This window comes from Brassica oleracea, chromosome C8 (assembly GCF_000695525.1).
Source record: "Brassica oleracea var. oleracea cultivar TO1000 chromosome C8, BOL, whole genome shotgun sequence".
Taxonomy (NCBI): domain Eukaryota; kingdom Viridiplantae; phylum Streptophyta; class Magnoliopsida; order Brassicales; family Brassicaceae; genus Brassica; species Brassica oleracea.
In genome coordinates, this window is record NC_027755.1 from 15,127,111 (window position 1) to 15,155,070 (window position 27,960).

Here is a 27,960-nt window from a genome sequence, read left to right on the forward strand (position 1 = left end):
ATAAGAATATAAAGATATAGAGATATTCCAACCAATTGCATATATTTGCGTATGATTTCTGCATAATAAGCTTCAAATTGAACATTGAAAAATATAGAGATATTTTTTTTAATCTTTTACCGACATAAACTTAAACAAAACGAAGAGTTAAATATAATTTTTTTTGTTACACTTCCCGGAAAAAAACGGTTACAACATGGGCTTTCATAATATGGTCTTTTAACATATTAATGTTATAGACATTTAATAATTATCTTGACGAAAAACAAAGCCTATAAATAATTTATTATTAATAAAATTATGAAATTATTTACAATTTGATGACTAATTCATCGCCCTTTTTTATATGTTAAATTTTTCATAGAAGCTTAAAAATCATTTTTTTTTTAACATGTATAACTAATTTATAATCTTTTATGCCATACTAAGTCATAATATAATATTTCTTCATATTTTACATTAATAACCATTGTTTTTATATATCGTCTACAATTCTTTAATTACGTCTATTTGTTCAATTTTTTATATGATATCGAATATTCATCATAAATAGATGGTTTAAGATACCAAAAAAAATATTTACTTGGTGAATATAATACATCAAATATTACAAATACATTATTTAGTTAAATAAATAACCAAAAACCGAAAATTCAAACCCGCGCTGGCGCGCAGATCAGAATCTAGTTATTAGTTTATTACCGATACTCATTTCCCATTTTTGTTATTTGTTTTTATATCTAAAAAGTAGGTTCCGGTGTAATATACTGGTACATCTTAATGAAGCACATGCACTGCATGGTGCTAAATAAGTACAGACTACCACGGTCCACGCGTCTTTGGGCTGTCCAAAGTCGGCTAATTCAAAGATGAAAAATGACAATACGTCAGAGGAGTGGAGACTGATGTACTGTAATGACATTCGGCCAATGTCGTTACAACTATGAAAACACAAAACAACTATGAAAACACAAAACAACTTGTTATTGGTCAAATCCAACACAAACTGGAGAATACGATTCACATCATGTACAAAATTGCCAAGGTAGATGATGAGAAAAAGAACCAAGTCTGACCACAAATGTCTCCTAAAACATTAGACTCCACTCTCTTCAGGACTGTGGTTTAGAACTCCACGAACCTACACACATATTTGCTCACTCTGGTTGAGAGTATCAGCCACGGTATGATCCCAACCTGCATTTCCACAAAACCAACACTCTCATTCCCACGACACCACGAAAGAAATGGATGGAGAGAGAAGAAACTTACCATCACATGGCCTGTCAAGTGACCTCCTGTCCCCCAAGATAGCAAATTCCCTGAGAATTACACCACATTCATTATTTTTTAACGTATGTTGTACCAAAGCCAGCGTTAACCGGCAAATCTAACTTTACTTACCAAAGGGTTGAACAAGCTGCTTAGCAATAATGGCAATTGGAGTCCTCCAGAACCAAAGTACCAAGATTACATATACCAAAACCTAGAGACAAAGTTCTTAGTACATCTCAAATAAGGAGTTCTCAAAAGAAAAGAAAAAAGAAGCCTGAATCACACCACTTTAATTACCTTTGAAGCAAGCAGAACCTTTCCATACATATCGTATGACAGATTAATTTCTTTATTCTGCTGCTCCAAATCTGAATTTCACAAAAAAAAACATAAACACACATACACACACCTATACAAGACCAAAAAGATTAAAATGCTCTGGTAGGTCCATCCATCTACCCGCAGAATGCATTCATTTCTAAATCTAACTACCCTATTGCAGTACCATCACACTATAGAGCTGACATGTACAACGCATACTCACATTGTGCAAGTTCTTTCTCTTTAGCAGCTGCAGACCTCCTAAGTTTAGCCGCTTGAGCAAACGTGGCAGGCCTAAACCAAACATAAAACAAACTCACTCACATGGATGTTTCAACCACAGCTTCAGACAAAAACATGAGCACAACAAACTACTTACTGAGACAATCCAGTGGCCTCTCTCAAAAGCTGCTTAATCTCAGATCTAAGCTCTGCTTCCCTCGTGTTCTTCGACCCTTTCTGTATAAATTACAAAAAGAATGTGACTTTTCAAATGGATTACTCATGAAAACGTTTTGTCTATTACCTTCTTCAACTGGTCTAGCCTCTTTGATAGCAACTGGAAGATGACGACGACGAAGAACGTCAGAGGAGCGGCCACAAAGCCGCGATCTTTAATCAGATTTTCTCCTTCCATCAACCCTAATTCTGAACATTTCAAACTTAAAATCGAATTCAAAAAAATAGAAACCCTAATTTGATCCGTCGTATCCTGCGTTAACAACAATTGATCTGATTCTATAGAGATTGCACGATGAGGAAGAAACGATTTCGATTCTCGTGAAAGAATCAGAACTTACAATTTCCGTCGTAGATTTCCAGAATCGCAAGCCTTCTTCAAGCGAAAGAGCTCATTTGAAACAGAGAAGAGGATGGTTAAAGATATTTCGAAATAAAAGTACATGACTCTTTTCGTCTCTATTGACAAAATTAAAGCCCTTAAGAGTAAAAAACGATAACTAATGATTTAGCCTTTTTCAGCAGGCTTTATTGAGCTTCTATGTGAGAGAATCGGCCAGTTATATTAAGAAAACCAACTGCTATTTGAGTTTTTTTTTTAAAGGCTCTAAATGTATAATACTGATCACACCGCACTGGAGTTAATAATAATAAAAATCTCTACATATATTTATATATCTATATATTTTTATTAATATAATAATTGCAATTATTCTATAGTTGTTCCGTAAATTGTCATTTGGGCCTTTGATAAAAAAGTTAGATAATAGTTGGTTGCATGCTGTGTTGGTACTCTCTCTTTGTTATACACTTTTTTTTATGGAAAATACATAGGCCACTGGTAAACATTTAGAACTATTTGAACACAAAAGTTAAAAAGGTGATATATGTCTACTGTCTAGGATTGATTTTCATTAAATCTATGAAGGTTATGCACCACCTCTCAAAATTATTTAGAAAGATACTTTAAGAGACTAAGCTTGTAAAGATGAAGACATGCATGAAGATAGTTAAAAGATGGGCACATAATGTATAAATAGACTACTAGAGATAAAGTCTTTCACATCGAAAATTCGAAAAAGCTTTTAAATATATAAAAGAGATGAGTTAATCAACTTATCACCAATTGATTTTAAGTTGAAAGCTCATCTAGCTTATAGCTTACATGGTATCAGAATCTGGTTCATACTGTCCAACCCAATCCACATCGATCTGGTCCAAAGTTAACCTATCGATCTTTACCCAAATTTTTTGAGATTGACATTCAAAGAGCTATCATCTCGAAAAGAAGTATTAGAGGCAGTCTTATATATTGAAAGTTGGAAGAGATCTTAATTAATATATACGAGAGATAAAACAATTAAACCTATCACTAATTAGTTCTACGTTAAAAACTCATATAAGTTGCTGACTTCTAGTCTTTAGTTTCATGCGAGCACAAATCCATTTGAGGCACTACAAATCAATGTTTGTAGATTGTGTTCATATATCGAAGACGAAATTAAGAGGACACATGCCTATGTTTTTTGGTCTTCGGATTTGAGTTAAGAGATATGTGCATCTCATTGAATGCAAGAAATTTTCTAATGCCGAACTATGGTGTGTTTTAGTGTTCAGTAATACTGTAACTCCAGTTTGGAACCATCTTGTTGTAATTTTACCTAACTTATCTCCTATATATTAATTGAGAATCATTTTAAAATAATAACCTTATATTTTGTAATATTTACAATTGAACATTGCTGATGTGTCGTCTTATTACATCTCAATTTTGCTAAGATGGCAGCATTAGAATTGAATCGAACTTAATTTCTCTAGGAAACGTAACATATAACATAAAACGACTTTAGAATATATACATACTTCAAAATAATTTGGGCTTTTGGCCATCGAGTGTAGAATACATACATCCACCTTACTCATCAAATTTAAGTAAGTGACGTGTTCCTCTTGGTGTAATAGTTCATGAAGAATCTTTGTAACAGTTATACTCACTTCTCCATCTTCTCCTGCAAATAGACGCAAATACCATTCCATATAAGTCATTTAAATCATGAACATCTTATGAAGATCATAAAAATGGAACATCTTCAAGAGTTTATACCATAATACAAGGTACAAACACACAATGTATGCTAACTAGGACATGATTAACGAAAATTCTGACTTCTTTATCCCCTCATACGAGTACTGAAACACGAACAAATGATCGATGAAATGGTTCTGCATGTTGAAAAAACCTTAGTCTGCATCAACCAGTATTGGGTATCTATTCCATTAAAACATGATCATTCCTCATTTTTGAACAATTGATGAATGTGATGTCCAACTATTTGTTCCCACATCTTACTCTTTCATATTAATAACTGTTGTTAGATAGACTCAACATTTTTCATATTAATAACTGTCGTTAAATAGACTCAACAAGTTTTTCACATTTTTCTCCATATTAGTAACATTAAATCAAACTATTTCATTACTCATCATTTTATGACTATTCACGTGGCTTTAGTGGAAGTTACTAACCATGACTATTCATGTGGGCAAAACATTATACACCATAGTCTTACAATATATACACCATAGTTGTATAAATGTTACATCACATACATGACGATGAATTAGCCATATGGTATAAAAAATTATACTAGTCATGTTCATTCGTGTTCGATGCAACTATATCTGAATGTAACAATAATATGATTTGTATTGATTTTTTCATCCCTAACAGCTAAACATTTTATATTTATACCAATAAACTTACATGTTTTGCATAAAGTCGGTTCTAAAAAGGGTGCTACTAAATTTAAAGTTTTGCACAAGTAAAAAATTAAGCAGTAAAAAAATGTTGAAAAACACAAAGTAAAATTACATTTTCTCATTTTGCAAAACACTATAATCTTAAAGTTTCAAATGACATTCTATTTAATCAAAAAACATAAATTTCTCTAATTTTTTTAGAAATAATCAATCAAAAATATATCTGCCTTTTCGAAGGGCGGTCAAATTCTAGTAATGATATAAACATTAGTCTCTCAGCAGGAGGTGATCTCTTTCTACTCTAACATCATTCTACATAGTATCAAGACAACATAAAATAATATAGTGGTCATTTGCTGATAATTTTGCATCACACCATAACCAGTATTGGGTATAATAATCTAACAATTAATATCTCGGCAATGGCCACTAAAATCGTATTGGGTATAATGAGGAAAACTTATGTTTTTAATTTGTTATCAGTAAAATCAAGTGTAATAACTTTAATCCGTTAATCAAACTTAATTAGGTTCTAAACATACCGAACTGAATTGAAATCGATGTTTAAGTGGTATGGGATTCTATGCTCAACATTTAAGAGTGAAAGTTTCCTCATTACGGATCGTACAAATTTAGTTACTATAATTTGTTTTTATATTTTTGGTGGGTGTAAATATCTATTACAACTATTGTTTCCTAAATTATATATGTTTTAATTCTGAAATACATTGTGATCAACACAAATCCCTTAATATGGCTATTACAACTATTGTTTCCTAAATTTCGGCCAAACCCCTAAATTTGTGTATATGTGATCGACGAATATATGAAAATCATTAATGTGAGATTCTTGATGTTATAATAGTAACCCACAGATTGACTGACAAGGTAAATATACGTCTTAATTATGATAAATCTTCGGCATATATTGTAATAGCCGCTTTCTACAACCTATATAAGCAAGAGACCTATAGCTTTACATTTCAATGACTGCCATGAATCTCATTTCTTAGTTTAAGCCTTTCAAATCAAATCCATGTCGAAGTTTAATGTTAAGATAATTCGTCAATGTAAACAAACTTCTCTATTGGTATGTTGTATATTATTCTTTCTCATTTCATTCGACTTAAATATTTAAAAATGTAAGATATTTTAATAATTACCATTAGCTATCTAAACGTTTGTAAATATTTTTCACAACTGAAAAAAATTGTAATGTGGTTAAAGACGCCATATATGGTTTGAAGAACCACGAAATCCATATCCCTTTGATAAATATATCAAATTATTTTTCCCAATTTCTTCTCAAATAAAATAGTAACTTTTATACTTTAATATGTGCAAAAAGGTTCTAAAGACGCCATAATATAGTTTTAAGAACCATAAAATCTATTTCTCTTTGATAAATATTGAGTTAGTTTTCCCAATTTCTTCTTAAATAAAATAATAAATTTTATACTTTAATATGTGCAAAAAGGTTCTAAATTTTACAATAATTACAGGTATGTACACATAAAGTGTGATGCATATTGCTTTGCAAGATTTCTGGACCTCTACCGATGCTAATACAATACTATGTATTTTAAAGTTTTGGCAAAATGATTGGGGAGAAGGTTATTTCTATGAATACTTTTTAAAAACAGTTTTTTTTTTTTTTTGGTAAAAAAAAAGGTGGTTTCACCTCTTTGACGGGAACCCAAGCATTGTAAATAGTCCCTCCCACTGTTAATTGAACCCGGGTGGCGGTAGTTACAACCATAACCCCTTTGCTACTAGGCCAACTCAACGTTGGTTTTTTTTATTTTCTGGTAACCTTAGTTAATTGTTTCATGAAAAAGGTAGATTAGTACGTGACTAAAACTAAAGGGTTTTCCAGAATTTTGTTTGAACCTGATGAGGTTCCAGGAATTGAAGGCTTCAGAATGAAGTAATACCATTCCTCTAATGATATTGAAGAAAATAGTCATGTTTTACTTTTTTTCTTACTTTCAGATTTTTTAATTTTCATGAAGTTTTGTTTTGTCTTACATAGCAATACTTAAGATTAATTAAGTATATGCTTACATATATAAAGAAGCTAAACTAACTATGTTGGATCTGTACAAACAATTACACAAGAAACATAAAACTTTCTATTGCTAACTTGTGATAACGTTCATTTTTTTGTTGACTTCACCATGAAGTGTTGGACGTCAATGTCTGGGCCACCAACATTGTTCTCTTAAAGAGCTGCCATAGATACGTAGATTTTTTTAACTATCACTGGAACATAAATTGAAAAATACTGCAACAAATGTCATAATAAGAAGTTGCTCAATCCTTTTCAAGCACAAAAGAAACAATAAGATACGTTTACTTTATTTTCATTTTAGTTTGCCAAACTAAATATTTGCTTCATTATTTCTTGCTCTTTCGATTAATTTGGATACAAAGTAAGAATGTATTGAGACGGTGTTGATATGTCATTTATTCTTTCTTACACTCTTGCCATATCCGACGATCTAACCAAAAAAATATCAGAAGGCAATTAATTGTAGTGATTGCAAAGTTCACGAAAGAGAGTGAACAACGCTTCAGAGAAATAGAGAGCAAGTCATGAAGAATAAAACTGGACGGAAGAAAAGGAGAAGACTGACATGGGTAACTCTGTAGTTAGAGCTTCATCGATTGTAACAGTGATGAAAGTCTTCGAACCTTAATCCCCTTTATTTTATTTGTTTCGTCGTTTATGTCGATTTGTTTCTAACTTTTTCCAAAATAATAGACACGAAAGCATGCTTAACATAAATCTTGTGGGATGAGCCTTAGATGGTATCTTGCCCAAATAATTTTATGGGAGTACGGACTCCAATTTTTAAATTTACATGTTCTAACCAAAATTATATATGGTGGATCGTGTTAATAGATCAAATTACCAAAACCCATTTTCCTTTTATTCAATCTTGGTCAAACGATAGGGAAATCGGCCAATTCATACATCAACAGAGGACCGCGGTACCGATCAGTACATATACACAAACCAAGTGCTAAAACATACACCAACACATAATATATTTAAATTTCATACACGAACAAAGATATTTAGGTATATACATATATTGACCGTGTTTCCGTTAGTCAAATGGTAACATATGTTTTTGTGGATTTAACGGGTGCTTACGTGATATTTACATTTTAATCAATAAAAAATAATGAAAATCATTTTCAAATCTGTAGGGGGGGTTAAACTCGGGCTCAACCACTGTGTCAAACCAGATTATTAATCGAATTATCTATTGTGACTCTTTTATATGTAATATGGTCTATTTAGGTATTTCTATCTTCCTATGTATTTCATCATAATCCAAACAAAACAAGAAAAACATAATCCCTACATCATCTAAACATGTTCATATTTCTTGTTATGAAATTTTAATTATCTAGAATTAGTTTCACAAAATATATAAATTATAATTAACAGTGTTTAATTAACTTAATTATTGTTATTGTGTTTTTTAAAATAGTGTTTAATATTAAGTTAGTTAAACACAATTACTTAGAATATATATATTTTGTGAAACTAATTCTAGATAATTAAAAATTCTAACAACGAATATGAACATATTTAGATGATGTAGAGATTATGTTTCTTGTTTTGTTTGGATGATGACAAAATACATAAGAAGATGAAATTATCTAAATAAAACATATTACATATAAAAGAGACACAATAGATAATAAATTAATAATTTGGTTTGGCATAGTGTTTGAGTATATGGTTAGATATGATCTGGACCTGGGTTCGATGCCCCTCATCTACCTATTTTGAAATGATTTTTATATTTTTATTAATTAATTAAATTGTAAATACCATGTAAGCATCCGTTAAATCCACATAAGCATCCGTTACCATTTGACTAACGGAGATACGGTCAATGTATGTATAAACCTAAATATCTTTGTTCGTGTTGAAATTTATATATATGTTATGTGTTTATGTATGTTTTAGCACATGGTCTGTGTATATAAACTGATCGGGACCGCGGTCCTCTGTTAATGTATTAATTGACTGATTTCCCCCAAACAACGTGTAATTACACGAGATATAACATTTTTTTTTAATTATAATGCAATGCAATTTTCATTTAGTATATATTTATTACGTTACAAACTTTATGTAATGTAAAATTATATTATCCAGATAGTGTAACATTAATTTCACTCCGCTTAAAACGCGGGTCCCGACCTAGTTGCCACTATAAGTAAATCACATTATCATAAGTTTTACATGTACTTGTCCATACAGGTGGATCTTCGAAAAATATTAGTAGATTACATTATCATAAGTTTTGACTTAATTACTTAAAAAATAACCAAATTTTTGAATTAACTATTTAATAAAATAATTAAGCATGGGATAAGGACAGGTCCAAAGGGCAAACTATATACGCGATCACTTAGGACATATAACTTGATGGGGTCCATTTCATTTCTAAGAATAATTATGCGTTTTTGTTAGTATTATATGTATATAGAATTTATAATTTTTTTATAATAATAGTAATAATATTTGTAAAAAAATTAGCATTTCTTAACTTTGATTATTAAATATTTTGAATAGTTGGTTGTTAGATAAAAATAATTTTATGCAAAGTTCTGTAATGATTAGTAAAATTATTATCAACTATTATCAAACGTTTATGATAACATTGATTAATACTGTTACAACATAACTTTTTATGAATTAATTTCTATGAAGTTATCTTTACCAATCATTAATGGACTTGAGTAAGTTTATAAGTATCTGATATAATTTATATTATAATATAACATAAAAAGTATGTTATTGAGAATTTGCGTAGGACATATACAAATGTTTGGACCGGTACTTGACTCATCTATACTATTAAAAAAATATCATTCAAATATACTATTTTTTGGACCTATTTATTATTAACTTAATATGATTTATATATATATATACACTAGATCTGTTATTTGGATTTACACCCCCTTATTATTCTCTAAACCTTTCAACGATTAGTTCTTATATAAATGCATTTCAGCATTTATTATCTTTACATATGTTTTATCATCACACGATTTCAACATCTATGAGTATTAGGTATACATATTTTTTTTAACTGGAGGTCAAAATTAAATGCCTTCAAATTATACACATTTACCTAATGTATGTTTTAACTATATAATATGTTTTATATCATGCTTAGTTCTCTATAATATGTACATTCCTTGTTTTCTATAATTTAGATTATACTTCAACAACCAATACTGCAGTTGGTTTATGTACATGTTTTTTTTTTAAACATACATTACAGAAATTATATACAAAATTAAAATTAAGTAAAACATTTTATTTAGTTTAAAATATTATACCCACCAATACTGAAAATTTAAATTAAAACTACAAAAACAAATTTTAAAAATAATTTTTTAAAAGCTAATTCTTTTAAATATCTGAACAAACAATCTAACAAAAATTTGAAAATGTATTCATTTTGAAAATCAATTCTTTCAAATATCTAAACAACCAATTTTTGTAAGAAAATCTTTGATACATACAACAGATTTTATGGTTTAACCCCAAAAAAGTATACTATATTTGTTTGATAAGAGTGTCATTTTGATAATATCACACAGTATACCTCATTACCAAACATTTCGATCATAACACTATGAATATTTTATTTGATTAACATTAAAAAATTTATAAACTATAAAATATTTGCATTTTCAAAAATATAAGTACTTCCATAAGTTTTACCAAAATATTCTTAGGAATAAACTGTGCAACATTACGATTTATTATTAACTCTATGATTTATTAACTTTGTTTACGAAAAGAGTTGGATCCTTCGAATATCTTCATATTCCATTAATTATACAATTATATCTATCTTATTAAAGTAGAATTTTCTTTAGGAAATGTTTGGAAACATAGATAGCAGTAAAAAAAGAATATGATATTGTTTGGAAACATGGATAGCAGTATATTAAGAAAAAAAGTAATGGTCTTATATTATTAAAAAAAATAGAAATCTATTATATTATGAGAAACTATATATCTCGGCCAGTTTTAAGATATACAAAAATGACTCAATCTAATTACCAAAAAACATATTTTGTCTAAAATAATCATAAAAAAAAATTAAACTTTATATACATATTTCAAATAAAAATATTAATTTAAAATTGATTTATATCAAAAATTGATTCAAAATATACATATATTCAAAAATTGATTTTTACTAAAATATTTTCCAATAACCATTACAAAAGATATTTTAAATATATATAAGAAAAATACAATACAAAGCTCAATTTCAAACACCAACTTAAATTATGGTTTTTATATTTCTCATTAATTTATTTAAAAATAATATATACGATTACTTATATGATGGTACGTATAAAATATGATTAATTATATGACAACATATATGATATATAATAGTGACATGAAAAATAAATATCAACAAATGTTTGAAAAAAATAATATATGGAATATATATTATACTTATAAGAAAAATAAAATAACGTTTAATACAAAATAATAATAATATAACACTATCTACTTACAAGTTACAACAATATATATAAAATATAAAGTAAGCACTCGTGCGGGTGCATAGGTCAAAATCTAGTTTTTCGATTATTTGTGCAGTTCTAAATATTTTAACATAACTATTAGTATAAATAAAATCACACATAAAACGTTCCTACCTAATGTATTCATTCCAAATCACGGTTTTTAAATACTTACAATTTTTTTAAAACAATTTAATAAAAATAACAACAATTATAAAGATTTTAAAATTTAAATCTAAATTAAAAGATTAAATTATAATAAATTATCAATAAACGAAAATAAAATAATAATGGAAATTATCAATAAATTTGGGTTTTGTCTATCATTATTATCTTTATTTTCCTTATATGATATAGTAAATTACTTTAAAAAATAAAGAATAAAAAATTAAGGAGTTCATTCAGTTTCATTTACTATTTAAAAGAATATAAGATGTTTAATATGTTATTAAATTTATCTTAATTTTATACAGGTCAACGAGTGCAAGGTAAGTGGTTAATGGCGGGTTTTTGGATTTTTACCGATCTTTATCAGGTTTTTATATAGCGAGAATTTAGTTAAATCCTAACCAAATTATATACGGATTATCGGGTTTAGCTGTTCAATCGTACTTCCGGGTTGGGTATGAAAACACTAGTAAACATAATTATAAATGTATTAGGTCATACAATTTTAAACACACATAATCTTATAATCACCATATATGTATTTCTTATAAACAAATTTTTTTGTTAAAAAAAAGAAATAAATCCCGCACTTTGAAAGCGTGGGTCAAAAATCTAGTTAGTCGTGTTCTTTTGTCTGACGCTGCAATCAGTGTTAGCGACTGGAAACCACATCTATTCCCATGGCAAATTCACAGCTGATTGGGACAAAAACAACTTCTTTTTTTCAGTCTCTGCGGCCAAGAATAATAAATAAATCAGATGCTGAAAATTGCAGCGTCGGTGGTCTCTTGAGATTATGGGCAAAGAAGTCACTGCTGCGTCTTACATCTGCAGTCATGGCGTCGAAAGCACTGAACATCATAGTGCATTTTTTTACGCAGCCGCTGATCGCAGCATCGGAGAAAAGAACAGGGGTGTTCACTTTTGCTTTCCCATCCATGTGACGGGGTTAGTCTTGCAGTCTTGCTATTAGTCACGGGGAGGGTCCAATGAATTCAAATGTTGATATGAAACTAATCATATAAGTTGCGACAATGTTGGGTCTGATCGTAAGGACAAAAGAAGATAGGTTGGTATCCAAAGTTAGAAAGTATGGGGGTAAATATGAGAGATAAACGTATAACATAGGGAGTTTTTTTCCATCAATGTTTTTTTATTGATAAAAATAGTATATAATCTTGTGTGAGTATAATAATACAATATCTCCTTTCTCTCGCAGACTCGATTTCCGAGGCAGAGCTGTGGGCCGTTTTTCTAGACGCCGGTAAGGCTTCTGGCCGTCGGCGTGGGGTTCTTCTCCACATCTTTTGTTTCGTCCTGCTCTGTTCCCGTCTGCTCGTCATCTTCAGTTACTGGTTCTGTCTCCTGGCTGTATCATATGACTCGTGTCCTATGATCCCTCTCGGAGCTTCTCACACCAGATCTGTTCGCCTCCTTGTACCAGCGAAGTCAACGCTTGGGTCTCAGACGTAACTTCCTCTGCTCACGCCGCCATCGCCCTTCCTACTCTAATTCTCGGTGCCGCTCCTCTCTATGGAAGCACAACCACCGGATCTACTTATCCCGAGCTTTGGCTCACTAGATCTGGGGGTTCGTGTAGATCTGAATCGCCTCCACCACTCCTCGCGACTTTCACCTATGACGAGACTCACCGTACTGCATTGCAACTCTTTCAATTTGGAGTCTAAATCCATCCACCATCCCCGTCTCCAACCGCTGTCTCTCACCAACCTTCATCTTTTGCCTTGCTGGTCTTGGTCCCATCGTGTATGCCGTCTTCGCTACATCACCGGCTCACTAAAGACTCTACAGAGACAACCCTAACAGAGAAAATCTATTGACATCTTCGGCAAAGCCAAGGCTCTGCCCACTGCGTCTTCTTCTCCTACGTCTTTACACAAGAGTTTACCAGAGATATCCATCAACAGGATTTACGAGTCCCATCGAATGTGGAGAGGCTGATCCGTTTCCAGAGAACAACGTCGGCGAGATACTGCTCAACAAAAACCTAATCTGCAGTCTCTTGCGTAATTCATGGGCTTTGTTATGTTACATCTCTTGGGACACAGTTCTATTTTGAGAGGCTCTACGGCCCTAAGGTTTTACTGGATCTTCATTTCTAAACTCAGACGTTTCAGGCCTTTCTTGCTTTCCGTCTTATTCGAGATTCACATAGTCTCTTCAGAAAGTTTTCTTGGTGGCTTCAGTTGTAGGCGTCTAAAACCTCAATTTCAGGGCTTCTTCCGACAACACCCTCTGACTTTGCCAGCCATTATGCTGGATTCAGCGTCAAATTCACCAATGGAATCTGAGGTGAAAAGAGTTTCAACCGCCTTATCATTTCGCTTACAGATCTTTTTGCTACCCGGACCTTTTGGGATTCACCTAGTCTCTCAGGACAACATAGACGGTTGTAGAGCTAGTCTCTTTCGTTTGACGGGTTACTTAGCCTCTATCGGCTTCCCATCCCTCTTTCAATCCCTTTCACTAGGGCATTTCAGCGTCTTTTCAGACTATTTGAAGCTCTTCCGAGCTGTGGTTTCAAGGATTCAAGTGAAGATTATCTGTGGATCTCTCTACTTTGAGCTAGTCTCTCCTTGTAGCACTTCTATCCCATGTTTTACTGCTTTATTGTTTTTGTTGTTTATCTCTTCCCATCCCTCTTTCAATCCCTTTCACTAGGGTATTTCAACGTCTTTTCAGACTATTTGAAGCTCTTCCGAGCTGTGGTTTCAAGGATTCAAGTGAAGATTATCTGCGGATCTCTCTACTTTGAGCTAGTCTCTCCTTGTAACACTTCCATCCCATGTTTTACTGTTTTATTGTCTTTGTTGTTTATTTTACTGTCGAGCATACCTCTGATTGTAATCATTGGAACACCTTAGTCTTGATTTAATGAAATTTGTGCACAAAAGGAGAGTTTATAATCGTTATACAAACAATTATACAGTTTTAAAGGCGGATACAATCTTGACTCTTAAGCTATGAAAAAATTCACAGTGCTCACTAGAGCTATATCTTCTCAATCTTGAATATCATTCATTCGTTGGAAATTAAGTAATGATTCTATCATTTTCACCAAATATAGGGGAAAATAAAAATAAGGGTTTGAATGGTAACATGAGGGTGATTTTAATAGTATTAAAAACATATAAATAATTATATATATAAAACATTTTATTATTAACTGCAGTACAGTGAGGTTTCGTCCGTTGATTAATTATTTTTACATGGAGTAGTTGTAATGGGAGTAAAAGAAATTGGCACGCCTTGTCACTAATCTCTCTCAACTAACCTAAAGACATTTTATGTTTTGTCTCATCCGATCCCACTTAACTATAATTATGTTAGTCATCTCTATCTAATTGGGTTTATCATCATATCAGAGCACTATCCATAAGTTCGCAGATACCAAAGCTGAAACAATAAAGAGAGAAAACGATGTAAATCCAAACCCTAAACGTCGTATAGCATCTTCAGCTTTGGTGTATGCATGCCATTACATTCCAATTACTTCCCGACAAACATTTGCCCCCACCACTTTTGAAGTGCCTTTCAGACTTTACATCCCCATGTCCACTTCTCCCTGTTCAACCCCCGCTCTATACTGTCTCGCTTCTTTTGTGAGAGATTGCTACTAATCAAACTTTCCAGATTAATCTAATTAATCAAAATGAAGACTTATCGGTGATCATTAGGCGGTGGATATATAAGTTTGCCACAGCTCTATAAATTTACATTTTACATTGTGACATGATAAAATAGCAATTCTTACTTACCTTGAGTCTGTCTCGGCTCTTGCCCAAAGCAAAATAAGTATGGACTTCCAACCGCAGTTAAAATAAATATTTAATCAATCAAAAAATAAAAGTGTTTTTAATCAATTTGGTTTAGTGGTATCTTATCAATTTAAAATGAGTTGGGATTGAATCCACCCTTGGCTTTTTTTTTAGCTTATAGTCTCCAAAATATCAAGATTGGCTCTGCTGAGTATATTTGCATGGATGCTTTTCATCATGGGAAGGGAAGTTAGAGCACCTTCAATGCAAATACTCAACTTGGATTTCCTATTTTTTTTAAAAAAAAAATTAAAAATGAACCAATCGCGGGCCGTCACGTGTCAGTGGGACCCGCAAAACAATGCAAAATACGTTGCTTATTTCGTGACAGGAGACAACCGTCTCTCCCTTTTTGGTGGGCCACACACCACCTTTTCCCCTAAAAACCCTCCTTGCATCCCGCGTTGAGGGTGCTCTTAAGCTAATTTCGATCGAGAGATAAAACGAGGAGATCGAGATGGAAAGTCTTTGTCTCTTTCTTTGAGTAAAAACTAGTTTTTTCACAATAATCTATTCTATTAAAACAAGAACATGACCTATTGATATAGGTGTACTTTAACTATTTTAATACAATTATTAAAACTTTTTATTAATTATTTAAGAGAAGTATCATACAAAGAAAAACACAAATATGACTAAAAACACAAATATAAAAATTAAATTTCTAAAAAAATGTAAAAAAAATATACTCGCCTTTTTAAACTCCGGTCGAATCTAGTTTATTAATTTAAAACACATCCTATTATATGCTGATATCATTATTCCCTACTCTTGAACTCGTTTTGTCTTTTTTTTCCAATACACTACTTGCCAAATCATAAGAAGTTAAATATAAAAGTGGATCAACTAATTTATAGAAATCACTAACAACTTTGGACACTTCTCTTGAAAATGTGTTTCAATTTAAATTCTATGCCAGTAATATAACTTTAACTCCACCGTGAAGATTTGATGTAGAGAAATAAGTGGCTCCATTTCACCATCTCGCAAGCCACCAAAATCTCTCCTAAACCCTTTTGTCACTCACTCTCGTTACTTATTCACTCATTGCCCAGGAATAGTATAATCTCATATGTGTTTCTTAAATACAGAAGATATGAATATATATATATATATGTATATCAGTATATAACCTTTTAATTAGTCTTCTTATTATTAATGGTTAAGCATTGATTCTCCTTGCATTACATATGCAAGGTTTTTTGGTATTTTACCTTGACAATCCACAACTGAAGGTATTATTGGTTTATATATTTTGATTGATTTAGAAATCCATATAGTATTTATAAATCCAAGTAAAATATGCAAATCCGGAGGTTTTCCCTCAGATTTGAGTATTTGTATTTTTAACTAAAAAATCCAAACAAATCCATTCAAATCCATTATTAAATCAAATATATTAGTAAATCCGTACGATTGAATAACACTTGATTTGATATAGAATTTATGAATCATTAAACCAATAACACATGATTTTAATACAGATTTGAAAATCATAGAACCAATAACACTAGATTTAGTTCAGATTTTCAAATCCATTAAAATACAACAACCAATAACCCTGTATAAGATAGATTCAAGCATTAACAATACATATATATAATCTAGATTCAATTCAAGCATTATTAGCAAGACGATTTTATATAGTCTAGATTAGTGAGAAATAATAAAGTTTCCATTAGAAAAGAGCCCTTAGGGGGACGCATGAATAAAGGGGGTTTATATCACTCAACAATAATAATCACCCAAACAAAATCCATGTGCTTCCCTTTAAACATTCTTCTTGTCATTTTTCTCACAACCATCTTCTACTTTGGCCAACTGTTTATCTTTTGTTGCCGTAAAAAAGAAATTCAAATATGCAAATCTCCAACACAACTCCAAAACACTATTTTAGTGTGATTTTGACACTAAAACCTTCGATCCAACCCAACTGCAAAAATCACACCATTTTAGTGTCACACTATAATTTTATACCATATTTGGTGTGGCACTATTCACCATACTATAACACTATTCACTCAACTAAAACACTATTCATTTATTTTATTAATAAATTGTACAATTAAATAAATGACAAATAAAAAGTTAAATACATATAATATTATAAAATAACTTTTAGTGTGAAGTTTAGTGTTGTGGTTGGACAAGAACATTTTTTTAGTGTTGAAACTACACCAAAATAGTATAGTTTTGACACTAAAATAGTGTTATGGGTTGTAGATGCTCTTAGAATGTCCTTTTTGCCGTCTTCCTCTTGTTCTCTTCCTGCTTTACTCATGATTCTCTTCCTTTCGGAATTTCATCTAAATATTCAACAACCCTATATTTTTAATTATATTCTCATGCAGATTAAATAATAAGAATATATCGCCCCTTTTCTTCCATATATAACACAACATACGTAACATGACCCCAAACCCTATAGCAACACACTCTTCACGACTCATATTATGCCGTGTACGTCATGAGTTCAGTAGCAAGAGACCGAAAGGAACAAATGGTAATCCAGTCTTCAATCGTGTTGCTTCAAGAAAGATTCAGACAACTTCAGAGAACGCGAGAGTTAAGAGCTGAGCGAGAGCTCCTTAACCCTAAAGCTAACCACCAAGACAACAATATCTTACAATATTACACCCAACCCGCGAGTTTTGATTTCTTCCAGTTTCTACCTCTAAACTCTCAAACATCCTCGTCACAGCAGCTCCTCTCCCTCTCCTTATGCCCTATCTCCACCTCTGATTCCACTGAAAAGCCTAGCTTTTATCATCACTGGCCAAATAAAGACGACAAGAAGAAGGTGGTTGGGACTGATCGATACGACGATGTTGATACGTCTCTGCGTCTCTAAGTTCATAAAGTTTCTCCTCAAGTCTTTTTGCTTTTAATTTATACAAATGTGTGTATAACCTTTTCTGGTCGGTATGCTCTTATAAGGAGTCTTGTAGCTCTTAGCGAAAAAGGCGTCTTGTAGGTGGTAATGATATGTATGTTCAAATGCAATCATATACAGTGTTACATGTTTCAGAGCTAATTCTTGTGATATATATCTTATTACAACGATAACGATCTACGTACTCATTAAGTTATTAATTACTGTATGATTGTATCATGTTTTTGGATGGTTACCATCATTCCTTCAGTTGATCTACTTATACGTATCCCTGTAAATGTTCCGTCTTTGTAATTTATATATATAATTATAACTTATGTTCAGCCAAACCTCCGTACATTTACTTGAAACTCGACTTCTTTGGTCTCCGCTTGCGCATGATCAGACCCTCTTTTGGTTTTTAATTTTTAATAAATAAATAATTTATAATACAAGTCATGGCATTAAAAGTTGTCAGTCACAATCTAAACTTATTTGCATGTATTTGAGTCAGTACTCTTTAACTCTTATATATGTCAGTAACAATGAGTAATAGATAGATAGAAACTAAAAGGCCATTCGATCATAGCTAAACGCAGGGCCGGCTTAAACTCTTCTTAGGCCCTGGGGTGAAATTTTATTCTTGTCTCCGTAAAGCAAGAAAAATATGGCTTATTGCAACAAAATAAAACAATTGTGTTAATCAAAACAAGCAAAACAAATGTGTAACATCTTATTATGCTCACTGAAATAACTAATGTCGTAATCTAAAACCAACAGAAACTAAATCATTTGACTAAGAAACGTTATTCATATGATCAAACCCGAATTTTAATCAGCACTTAAGCTTTTCACAAATCTACTTGAAGCACTTTTTGTGTGATTGAATAAAAAAATCAAATAAAAAGAAAAATAACACTTAGGAATAGGAATCGAACGTCCAAAAGAAAAAAACAAAGCTGGAAAAGACCAGCAAATATATGTTGAACTGTATTTAAGAAACAAAAACATATTAAGAAAAATAGATATAAGTTGAACTATATTTAGGAATCTGTTGAGTTTTCTTCGTGACCACCTTCAAGCATACAATGATTTTTGATGAAAGCGTGTTAACAAATAAGTGAATGACCAAATAACAATATGGTTTTGGTTTAGCTCTAGAACCATCATATATAATTTATTTCTTATGACCATGTACAAAACAAGAAAACATATTTTTAAAGCCTAAAATTGAGAAATTTAAAAAACTTTTATTCAAACCCGTTACCCATTTTCAATCGACCATGCGGAGATTTAAACTCTAATGATTATCTTTAAAACCTAAAATAATTTAATGCTACAAAAAATTAAAAAAATTATAGACCCTTTTTGTGCATGGACCCTGGGCGGTCGCCCTGCTGGCCCCACCACTTCAGCCGGCCCTGGCTAAACGTTAATTGGAAAATATGTATATTCATACACTAGGATAGACCCGTCCTATGGGCGGGAAGTAAAGAACATTCTTTTATTTATTCTCAATTTGAAAATAATTTTAAAATATATTTATTATTCGATTTTGTTATTTTATTTTAAAGACATATGTTTAACTAACTAAAAATCATTTTATTATGTCATTATTTTACGTTTTTCAATACTGATATTATTCAGAATTGCGGTAGAGATTCATCATATAAGTTTTTTCTCTTTTATATGTTTTAATATATTTTTTCCTTTTTTTAATTTCTCTTTGAAATCTATTATTTTAAATTATGTAAAAAGTAAACTTTACCTAGCATTTTTAATCAACTTAAAACATAACACATTATTGTTTAAAGATTTACACATTTTTAAATTATCAAATAAACCATATCAACCAAAATAATTAGGACTTTTCAAAACAAATATTATAGTTTAGCCTTCAAAGTATAATTTTTTACACTGGTTTTATTATAGATATAATTAAGGTTATGTACTTTATGTAACAATTTATAATTGAATTAACTGCTAACCAATTTAAACTATGGCTAGGATTTGGAAATAGCGGAAAGGAGTAAAATATTTGGGATGACTTAACAACTCTAGGAACAGACATGGAGATTTGGACCTGTGTTGTGAGGATCCATAAGCAAATTATAAAAAATGAATCCATATATAACATCTAAAGGCACTTCAATGAGGAGGTTAAGAAGTACTTTGCAGTTGCACATGTGAAAAATAGACAGCAAACAATATCCAAAAATAAACATGTGTTTGAATATAGAAATAAGAACTGAGAGAATTCCATGTGAGCCGTTTATTAATAGAGATGAGTAAACGGTGGTTGGAAGGTACACTCAGTTAGCTTATAGTGAAGAGAAGCACATGACCATAAGAATTTGATTAGACGGTAATCTCAGGAATTTACAGTCCAGTAAGTGATAGTCTTGTGTTATTGTCACCATATAGATTCGGCTAACTTGTAGTAAAGCAAACACAAATCATTATACAGGACATAAGAAACAAAATCATATTCACATCTGAGTATACCTGCCAACCAGCTTCTATGCTAATAAGATATTGTCCGAATAAGTCACTCAGGAGCCATATTTGTGAGAAGATGAACTCGTTCTGCTTATTTATCTTTATCTTTGGCTCCCACGCATTTGTAGTTGCTTTAGCTCCATAGTTCTTATCCACGTCCACATAAGTTATGTCATGCTCATGCTACAGTTCAAGAAATCGAAATAAAAAATACAAATGAGATCAAGAAACCAAAAAAAAAAAAACTTTGCTCATCTGGTGACCTCTTTGGTTAATGAGGTCAGGTTCAGCAGATTTAGGAAATGAGAGAGTTCATTCCTTCTTCTTGCCATATCTTTTGAATGAACTTGCTCTCAAGAAATCATCTTCCTTTGTCCTCCTCATGGGAATGGTTCCTTCGAAACATTTACCATACTGATGTCATAACTGAGGGATATATATGTCTTCTTTTCCTGACTTTGTAGAAGACACTTTGTTGTCATCAAAGAATCTCTCTGGATAGTAGTTAGGCTTCATCTAAAGATGAAACTGCAAGTAAAGTAAACTAAACATCAGCACTTAGAACATAAATAAAAAGCCCAAATAAAATCTAAGTAAATGATGTATTCATGTACCTGAATCTTGTGATTTTTGAGGAAAGGATTATCAGAAGCTGGTTGTTTTGTGATAGGAACACATGCAGTTCCATCATCATCTGGAGCTGTTAATCACATCCAAAAGTTATAAACCATTTTTTAAAAAAAAATCTAGACACAATATGAACTTGGTCAATTATAACAAAATAAACAAAACAAAAGGTATAATAAATCATCATGTGTAGTGTAGTATGAGAGAGAAAGCAAGAATCATGAGATTATGATACGTTCCAAAATCAACTCAAGCAGAAAAAAAATACTCAAAAAGAATAAGATGATAGATTTATCTAACCTGAATGATCTAGACGACAGGTTTGTTCAGCCTATTCAAATGCTTCTTCACTTTGAACTTCTGCTTAGATATGCCAAACCTTGAAGATGATAGATTTATCTAACCTGAATGATCATAAATACAGTATGGAACTTCCAGTTAGCTTCTCCTTGCTAAGATGCATCCATAATAGATTTAATTTGTCTCAAGTTTTGGAAAGTTTAAACTCTGCAAGCAACTGGAAGATGATCTTGTGGTTGCTCACCGGAATTGCTACAACACCCAAATCAGCGAGGATGAGAGAGGAAATCATCATTCTAATATGCAGAAGTTTTGGATTAGTATGATTGGGAGGAATGGAATGATGCATTTGACGAAGGCAAATTCACCTATTTATATATGTAGATTCAGAGAACCAAAGAGAGTAGGTGATTCATTGAATGATAAATCGTGGAAGTAGTGGAGAGAGGGAGTTAATTACAGCTTTAATGACAATGATTGCATGAAGGGGAGTTCCGTAAAGGTGCCGCTTTCATAGCGTGTAAAGAAGAACTTCAAGCGTTTCAACATTGGAACCCAACAGTTGAAGACTTGACCCAACCTGTCAACCAGAGGTTTTTCGGAGATAATCGATCACCTAAGGCAACCGGAGCTTTAAACTCTGTGGAAAAATAGTCGTTATGCAACCCTAGGCAGAGGATAGTAGAGAAAGAGTTGAAGACGAAGACTGGTGGGCTCCAGTAATATATTAGAATACCGTTCATATATCTTTCGAAGCCCAAACAAGAAAGCAGAGTAGATGCAATAAGAAACGCACTGTAGTGAAACGGTGAGTTTTGTAAGTTGGGACAGGTGTCACGTTCACAGAGCTTGACTTTCTGAGCTATCTGCTGAGGTGGCGCGTCCTGGAGAGAGATAACTCTACTTTATATAATAAGATAATCTAATCTATTAAATTATAGTCTCGTTTTTATCTACTGATAAAAAAAATTATCATTTAAGTTTTACATGATCTTAATAAAACTGACTTATATCATATGTTATAATAATAATATCCTGATTACTCTAACCAATTAAACATCACAATAGAAACAAACTGATTAAATATAAACAAACCGGTAGTAATTAAATTTTTAGACTACACACGATCAACATTAACATCATATCATCTAATTTAACTGAACGATAATACATTAACAATCTGTGATTTGTTTCAGCTAATCTTCTGAACCGGTTTTAACATAAGATAAAAACATGCAATCATTTTTTTAATAAAACAAACATAAGAGAAAATTTAATTTAGGATAGATAATGGAAGAAGAGTTAGCAGAATCTAGGTAGGAACAAGAAAGGGAAAGGAGACGTCTTAAAGATAGAGAAAGAAGACAGTTTATGAGCCAATCTGAAAGAGAAAGGCATTTGGATCAGCGCCGCAAAAACTACCAGCCCCGAAGGCAAAAGCAGGGATAAATCGCGTCGACTCTCAGATCCAAGCGATCACCAAAGTGAACCAAGAAACATTAACCTCACATTTTGATCCCGGAACTAGTAATATATCCACGCTAGCTGAGTCTGATCAAAGTAAGGATGTTGTCACAACACTCCCAAACATAAGGTTCATTAAGAACTTGAAAAGATTTAAGAAAGGTTGATAATTACAGGATTATAAATTATATCATTTCATTATTCCTTTCCACAAACCTGCATTCAAATAATCTACTAACTAATTTTCTTCTTTTAGTTTACCGATTCCAACTTTATTAGTTCACAAGTTGAATGAGAACTTCATCAATTAGTGTTTGTAAAAGTGAATCTATTTTAAAGATAAATCTTAGATTTTTTTTAATAGAAATTCAATCTTTTTGTTTGTTTTCAAACACAAATGAAAATACACGACATCATTCATTTGTTATTTGGGAAAGAAAAAATTATTATTCAACAAAAAAATTTTCAAAGTCTAAGCTGTATCCAATGTTAAGGTTTACCACTTTACCTTGAAAAAAACCATAGTAAAGCTTTCGAAGAATAATAAAGAACAAAACTTAGGTTCACCCCTAAGGTGAACCTTTAAATTCACCTCCCCTCTTATTACCAATCAAAATGCTATATAAATTAATAATAAAATATATTATTTTTTCAAAAAAAAATCTAAAATAATTGAAAAAAAATAATGAAGCTCATTTTAATGACGCTAACGCCATTAACTAAACCTTAAATCTTAAATTCTAAACCCTAAACCTTAAATCTAAACCCTAAACCCTAAATTCTAAATTCAAACTCTAAACCCTAAACCCAAACCCTATATATTAAACTCAAATCTTACACCATAAACCCAAACCGTACACTCTAAACCCAAACCCTAGACCTTAAACTCAAACCCTAGATCCTAAACTCAAACCTAGACTCTAAACCCAAATCTTAAACCCTAAAGAAACAACATCAACATTAACCCAAACCTTTAGGATATAGGATTTGAGTTCAGGGTTTACGATTTGAATTTAGGGTGTAGGGATTAGGTTTGGATATATGGTTTGAGTTTAGAGTCTATGAATTGAGTTTAGGATATAGAGTTTGGGTTTAGGGTTTACGGTTTGGGTTTAGGGTTTAGGATTTGGGTTTAGGATTTGGGTTTAGGATATAGGGTTTGGGTTTAGGGTTTAAGATTTGGATTTAGGGTTTAGGGTATAGATTTAAAGTTTAGGGTTTAGTTTGTGGCGTTAGTATCATTAAAATTGGCGTTATTATTTTTTTTCAATTATTTCAGATTTTTTTAAATAAAATTAATCTATTTTATTATTAATATAGGTGGTATTTTGATTGGTAATAAGAAGAGATGTGAATTTAAAGGTTCACCCTAGGGGTGAACCTAAGTCTTGTTCAATAATAAAACAGAGCCTATATCGGAACAAATGCTATAATGACCCACTTGGATATCAAAAAATCTATTTTGGACCTCTTTCACTTTTAATTTCTTTTTGAATTAAATTTAATATAAAAATGAGCATAATGGCCTTAAAACCTGAAAACTTTAAATTATTTACCAATTCAACCATGTACATCCGGACCCAAACCCATATATCCAAAACCAAGCTCATGTTCATTTAAATTTTTAATATTAAGAATTAATTTTATTAGTTATACCAGTTGTACTATTTATCCAGTTATACCAATTGTACTAGTTATACCAGTTGTACAGTTGTATTAGTTGTACATTTGAACTATACAATTTTATTAGTTATATTAGCTATACTAGTTGTACAGTTGACAAGAGAAACAGAACTTCCCACTCGATGGATAACGGTGGCGGATAAATCTGAACGTAGTTTTATCAAAGCTGATGTGTCCAAGATCAGACCACAGATCCATCTCTTGATTCGTCAAGACCCCCCACAAATGGATCCCGCTGCCACAAAACCTCGACTTTAAAAGAGAAAGTTTAGCTCTGAACCCTAGCCACCAAATCTATGAATAGTGTTTGTAAACCTCATCCACCACAACTATTATTCATTGTGTGGTTAAACTTGTAATATGTTGTGATTAGTTTATTTTTCTATAATATTATATTTATCTTTTCTTTGAAATATAATATTATGTATAACACTGTAATATGTTGTATTAGTTGTACTAGTTGTAAAATTTAATATGAAAATATTTGTTTTAATAGTTATTAGTTGTATTAGTTGTATTAGTTGTACTAGTTGTATTATTTTTGAAAAAAAATCATCTTTATTTTTTGCTCTCGAAACCAAAGAAGGCATTTGCGGAGCCAAAAGGTTGCAGTAGAAGAGGATTCAAAATTATATTTTGCAAAAAATGATAAAGAAGCCATCACGAAGGTGAAGAGAATGCACAAGCATTCATGGTTGGATTTTGACTTGTGTTTGAACCACTTACTCTTTGTTTCAGATTTATTGTAGTTTAAAGACGTGTAGTATATTTTTACACTTAAGTTGTATTGTATGTTTTGACAAATGAGTAGTATGACTACAATAATATTACTAGTTTATCTACAGTAGTATTAGTCTCACTGGTACAATAGGTTTAACAATAATACAACTAGTTTAACTATGTGTTACTATGTTGCTTTAGTTGTACCACATAAAAATTACAATATGTTACATACCTTTTAAATTACTTTTGTTGTATGTTTTCAAAAATAATGTGGACAACCAAATAAACAAACCTAAAGTATAAGTTATTATCATGTAACCATATGTGATAGTGTAACTATATCAAAAAAATTGTCAATGTTTTTTTTTTAAATAGGAAAGATTATTCTAACCACGTACTAGTTTCGTCATTTAATTATTTTATCATTTGAAATATACAATGTGATTATAAAATTTCTAAAATGACAAAGTTGTACCATGTGTACTAGTTCAACTACTCTACATTTAGTACAACTAGTACAACTAAGGCAACATACTAACATGTTGTTCAACCATAATGTTTAAAATATGATACACATTTAAAATGTGATGCACAATACAAAATGAAATAACATAGTTGTACTAATATTTAAGTTGTATCAGTTTGTATATAGTTGTACTAGTTTTTGAGTTGTATCGGTTTGTACATAGTTGTAATTTGGCAATGAATTCGAAAAAACTAGTGATACCACATAAAAAAATTAAACTTACCTCAGTTGTACCACTTATTTATGTTTACATGTCATTGTCCGATTACAATAAAATCAACAATTTTCTAAAAATATACTTCATGCATGTTTTCCAAAAATTATATTGACAATCAAGTTAACAAACCTCAAAAAAATAAGCTAGATCATTAAACTTATAGAATTGTGTAATAATTTTCATATTTTTTCTAAAACTACAAATAAAGTAAGAGAAACTTTTTGAGTACAAACCAATTGGGATATTTGATTGTTTTTCTTGTGTGGAATACCAAATTGGTTTTATCAATTTTTGAAATGTAAAAGTTGTACCAGTAATAGTCGTCTAATATATAATAAAAATATATCAATTTTTTATATGTCTAGTTTAAAGGGTTTACCAATATTTTCACACCATAACTTTGTAAAAATATGTTTGATGTTTGTTTAAGCTAATATAGCTAACAAACCTTAAAGTATAATGTATATAATGTATAATTAAGAGTGTAATGTAATAATTTAACAAAAATATGAAAATTCTCAAATAAAATAGATCAAATTTAAAATTCATCTATGTGTGCAATTGCATTAATAGTGTTGTAGTGCACGATCGATAATTTTGGGGAGAAATCAAAGAGAACTTTATTTAGTTTGAAAGTTTGGGGACGAAAATGAAAACAACCAAAAGATAATGGACCATTCATGCAATTGTGAAGAATGACTGAAATATACAATTGATATTTTTGGGGTAGATTCATGGAGAAATAATCACAATTTAATAGTTTATTTCAAAAACAAGAAAAAAACAAAAAAAAAAAGCTGAAGGACCTAAACATAAATATGAACAACTTGGCCAGTAGAGAAGCTCGAGATCGCGGTTGACGTCGCGAATCGATGACGACCACGACGATGAGCGTGGCGGTTCTGATAAAAAACGATGTGTATTGCTATGGTGGAAAAAGATTGCGGTGACAAACGGCGAGCTTGAATGCCATTTGAGACCACTAGGAAGAAGATCTGCAACAGTTTAGATTGGTGGTCGAAATTGTTTAAAGACGCAGTAGAAGCAGGGTCTTGGTGTAGATAAGACAGCAGATTTTGGTAGAAAGCAGCTTGACAGAAACTTGAATCATGGTGGAGATAGAAAGAACACGATGGAGATAACCTACGCACGCGAATATAATTTTTTTTTAAAAATTAATTCATTAAGGTTGTTAAAGTAATTCATATGACAGAGGTCCATATATACAGATTAATTTAGGTTGTAGTAGATTTTTTAAAGCCTTTCGGTCTATTTCAAAATTTTGTCCGCGTATATCTTTATCAAAGAAATAAGTAAGGTGCATAGCTTAGCGAGGAGTAAAGATGGAAAAAAAACATGTCTGGAATTATTTTTGCACCTAATATTCCACAGCAGAGCCAATGCCAAATAGTGAAGAACTGACGTAGAATGGCATGTTTCACGGAGTGGAATGAGAGAACCAGACTAACTTGTATCAACAAACATGAGTTGGTGGTGCATGCAACGAAGCCGCGTCATATCCTACGTATATAAAAGATTACTACTTGTTACAAAAGTGGTTGCTAGCTTTCATAGCTCAGTTGGTTAGAGCACCCGTTTAGTAAGCGGGAGGTCTTGAGTTCAACGCTCAATGAAAGCT

At 31.4% G+C, this 27,960-nt stretch overlaps 2 protein-coding genes and 1 non-coding gene across 3 annotated transcripts; 2 read left to right on the forward strand and 1 right to left on the reverse strand.

Annotated features, from left to right (window-relative positions):
• Positions 1 to 868: 868 nt before the first annotated feature.
• LOC106309821 lies at positions 869 to 2,517 on the reverse strand. Its single transcript, XM_013746955.1, has 8 exons — positions 2,397 to 2,517; positions 2,123 to 2,244; positions 1,976 to 2,055; positions 1,820 to 1,890; positions 1,573 to 1,643; positions 1,405 to 1,486; positions 1,273 to 1,322; positions 869 to 1,197 (listed from the first exon to the last, which is right to left on the reverse strand). The coding sequence occupies exons 2-8, from the start codon at positions 2,231 to 2,233 to the stop codon at positions 1,126 to 1,128; spliced, it is 537 nt and encodes a 178-aa protein (XP_013602409.1). The 5' UTR covers positions 2,234 to 2,244; positions 2,397 to 2,517; the 3' UTR covers positions 869 to 1,125.
• Positions 2,518 to 17,796: 15,279 nt separating this feature from the next.
• On the forward strand, positions 17,797 to 18,463 carry LOC106310467. The gene has a single exon (XM_013747700.1). The coding sequence runs from the start codon at positions 17,878 to 17,880 to the stop codon at positions 18,259 to 18,261; it is 384 nt and encodes a 127-aa protein (XP_013603154.1). The 5' UTR covers positions 17,797 to 17,877; the 3' UTR covers positions 18,262 to 18,463.
• A 9,423-nt stretch (positions 18,464 to 27,886) lies between these two features.
• TRNAT-AGU lies at positions 27,887 to 27,960 on the forward strand. Its single transcript has one exon. It is a non-coding gene; the product is annotated as a tRNA-Thr (tRNA).